The 3,858-nt window shown below is 40.1% G+C and overlaps 1 protein-coding gene across 1 annotated transcript; it reads right to left on the bottom strand.

The window, feature by feature from the left end:
- Positions 1 to 459: 459 nt before the first annotated feature.
- LOC131166793 (protein trichome birefringence-like 25) lies at positions 460 to 3,608 on the bottom strand. The gene is made up of 3 exons (XM_058125373.1): positions 3,081 to 3,608; positions 2,050 to 2,333; positions 460 to 1,536 (listed from the first exon to the last, which is right to left on the bottom strand). Exons 1-3 carry the CDS (start codon positions 3,364 to 3,366, stop codon positions 751 to 753), a joined length of 1,356 nt encoding a protein of 451 aa, XP_057981356.1. The 5' UTR covers positions 3,367 to 3,608; the 3' UTR covers positions 460 to 750.
- Positions 3,609 to 3,858: the final 250 nt, after the last annotated feature.

The following is a 3,858-nucleotide window of genomic DNA, read 5'->3' as shown; positions in this document are numbered from 1 at the left end:
AGGATAAAGATAACATTTGCATGGTACTACTTAATACTACTAGTAGTACATATTATCATCGGTTTTGTGATTATATTCTATTAAGCTACAACATTTCTATGACTTTATATTTAAGAACGAGTGTTTTATGATAGGGAGCCTGGGATTTGCACTGAATTTTGGTGTGGATTTAGAACAAATGTTGTAAAATTTGTATTAATTAATTTATAATTTAATTCATTGTCTGAATTTATCTTAAACACAAGCTAAGTATGCTGGGATTTGGGCTTTGAATTTGTGTTTGGATAAAATGTTGTGTAAAATTATATTTAATTTTATTTAAAAGGCCCTAATTTGATGTTTTACTTTAAGAAAGAATTGCTGAGATTTCAAACGTACACGGACACTATTCTTTGCAGAATTGAAGTTGGCTTGTGACCCTTGTACATACAATTTATTCTATAGGCGAGAACTAGTCAATAGTCATCAATGGAAACATCACTGGCAGTGGCAGCTAGCTAGGGGTTCACAATTTATTAAAGATTCCGCCCTTGCTTTGCAGGTTTACATCGTGAAGAAAAGAATGCGTAATTTCAAAAGTACATCTGAAAACTTAAAAAGATATAATTAAAAAGGAAACGTTACATACAGTTTTGTACATGAAAAACCAGGGGGTGAAAATGTTCATCTGGTATTCCAAAATCGCCAACCCCTCCCTCTTCAATCCATCAAAATTGCATCATGCCAAAGAATCTCATCAAAATAAAATCGTCAACCATTGATCAACAACTGCATTACCAAATCATTCCAGGAGTCGATCGCCCCGGGCAAGCACCAGTGCAGGCAATCATTCTGAACTTCCGCATTTTTACTATCTGTGAAGGGCTGAAACTTCCTGTAAGGCCCAGGGTGGCCGTCCGGCCTCAACAACGACATTCGGGTTGTGTCCAAAAGCCTTAACCTGACCCTCTCCCTCCTGGATCCTGCCCCTGCTGTTGCCTTTTCAAATTCTTCCAACTCAATGTCCCTCATGATTCTGTCCACATCCACCAAACCAACCTCACCTTCTTTGAATGGCACTGTTCTATTGCAAGTCCCTCCACTGAACCATTCCCCATTCTCAAAGTGATCTGGTGTAGTAGTTCTCAGGATCACCAGTTTTTTCCGGCTGCCACCGGCACCGGATAGGAAGCCGAGGACCAGCCGGATTGCTCTCCGGTATGCATAGTCAAAACCCAGTTCTGTCAAGTTCTTTCCCGGACAGTAATGGCAGCCTGTTATCGTGTCGTTCTCGTGGTAGATTGCAGTCTTGAGAAACCATTTCCCGCCACCAATTACCACGTAATCGAAGCTCTCGTATTGTTCGGTCCACGTCTCATCGAGCTGGTCGAGATGAAGCTGGATTTCGGACGAGGAAACTCCATTCATGTCTTCGAAAATGGTTGCTTTGACGAGGAAAGGAGTCCAAATTACCGAAAGGGTGAAGTTGTGGGAGGGGAAGTGCCATCTTTTGGATCTGTACTCCTCGTCATGGTATACCTCAACAGCTTGCTCCACCTGAAAGGGCATAATTAATTAATGAAATTTCAGTGATCAAAGGTTAATTCTTTATGTGATTTTTTTTTTTTGTTTATTGCAACTGCATTAATTGACGCAATGATGACAATAACTGCACAATGAGACGTCCCACCAGCAATCATGCATTTTCTTTGCCAGCCATTTAAGTTAGCAAACGAGACTTGAGATTCAAACCAACCATCGAATTCCCAGCAAGTGTTAATTTGGTAGGAAAAAAAACAACTTAGAGAACTGACTCCTCAACCTCTTTAAAAATAATGTCACGACATAAAAGCAGCAGGTGTCATCCACCATGACAGAAAATACAGGGTAACTTCTAGTTACTACTTTTACTGAAAAAACAAATAGAAATGGGAAGCATCATCACAATTCACAGGAAATGGGGAATCCTCAGTTACAGATCCAAATGAACCCCATCCACAGCAAGCCTTTTACATATTTTCTCGAGAACTTGAGTCTATATATTTTTTTTCACGGAAAATTGAAATTTACCTGCGAGAGAACGCAAAGCAGGGATTGCACATGATTGCGAGAAATGGAATCCCCCACGAATGCCCAGGATTTATCCCTCATCATATCAAGAAATCTCTCGGGACTAAACTTGGGTAATTCACAGCCCCTTGGTTTCCATCTCCAGTAGAGATATTGTGAATCGGGTCGCCCATTCTTCATACAATTTTGATGACCTTCGATCACATGGCAGCTCTCATTAGTGTATCTTGGACCCGATTGATCCTGGATCCAATCTCCCGCAAAAATGTCACATTTTGGTACAACTGGATAGTGTAAATGCCATAATTAGCATCAATCCACAGTGAGGAAATTAGAACAGGGGAGGACAGATCATACATGATGGGAATCAGGATCCAAATAACAGAACAGGAGAGATCTCAAGAGGAAGATGACAAAAGAGTACACTCAGAACAGACTGCATCGAATATGAAAATAAAAATTTGGCACGCCAATTTGTATCCACAAAAGACAAAGATTTCACTTTTTTTTTTAGTGGAAACAGAGTACTATTTATTTTTAGAGGTAGAATTTAGTGCTCATCTGCTTAAACAGCTAATAAATGGTTAAGTTCTAGCTGGATTCCAACGTAGGCATTGAAGTACATCATTAAGAGATATCAACAAATTAAGAAAACAAATTATAGAGGAAATAAAAGTGAAATATAAAATGAAGAAAAATCAGCACAAATCGAAGAAAAATGTTGGCGCACTTTGGGGGGGGGGGGGGGGGGGTGACGTAAGAGAGGCCACAAAAAAAAAAAAGAAGAGGAAAATCACAACAGAAGAAAAGAACGAATGGGATTATCACGTCCACGGAAACTTGAAAACTATGAGACATGCCGGCCGTCTAAAAATGGTGGAAGAAAAACAGAGGTTAAAAAATTTCTCATTTTCTCAAATAAAATAACAGACACAGAGCGCACCTTTTTTATGTTAACAATCTAAATTCCCTCCATATATGAATGCGTGGTATCCAAATACAGAAAGTGAAATGAAAGAGAAATCCCGCACCTCCCGGGGACATTTGGTTCTGGTTCGCCGGAAAATCGACGACGGAGACCGGCGTCTGGACGGCGGGGGAAGGCACAGAGAAGGGGGAGGAGTCACGAGCGGTGTCGGCGAGAGGAACTGCCGGCGGCGAGTCAACAACGACAGCGTAAAATTGGATAGGACGAGAGAGTAGAAGGCGAAGGGCGATGCCGAGCAAGAGCAGAGAGACTGCAAACTTGACGAAGACGTGGTTGTGTTTGTGAAGGGAGAGAGATGGGTTCCATTCCAATCTCATTTCCTTCACCATCTAACTTAATTTGGTGCACCCAACAGAGAAAAAGTCTCCGGAAGGGAAGAGAGAGAAGATGATGGCCACGAACAAAATTTTCGCAACTTCCCCAACGAGTCTGAAGCACAGGAATGAAATCTTGATTGCGGATGAGAGAGAGAGAGAGAGAGAGAGAGAGAGGTTTAATGTAAAAACGACGTGTAGTCTGCTCACTTCATTGCTGTGGTGTGCTGTGCAGGTGTCGTGTAATAAAAACTCTTAAAAAATACTTTGCACATTACAAACATAAAATGAGTATTGCATAATTTTTTTAATATTCATTTTTCACCCCTCTACTTTTAAATTTTGTTAATTTGGTCATGATCTTCCCATTGTGACAACTGCAATTATAGACTTTCTGTGGCATCCAAACTTGTGATATTAATTTTTAGTAATTTAAATTAAAAAATTAAAAACAGACAAATCAAATATACATTTTTTTTTGGGTCCTAATGAGAAGTTTCCAGTGGA

This window comes from Malania oleifera, chromosome 10 (genome assembly GCF_029873635.1).
Source record: "Malania oleifera isolate guangnan ecotype guangnan chromosome 10, ASM2987363v1, whole genome shotgun sequence".
NCBI classification, from domain to species: domain Eukaryota; kingdom Viridiplantae; phylum Streptophyta; class Magnoliopsida; order Santalales; family Ximeniaceae; genus Malania; species Malania oleifera.
This window is presented reverse-complemented; position numbering and strand designations above follow the sequence as displayed.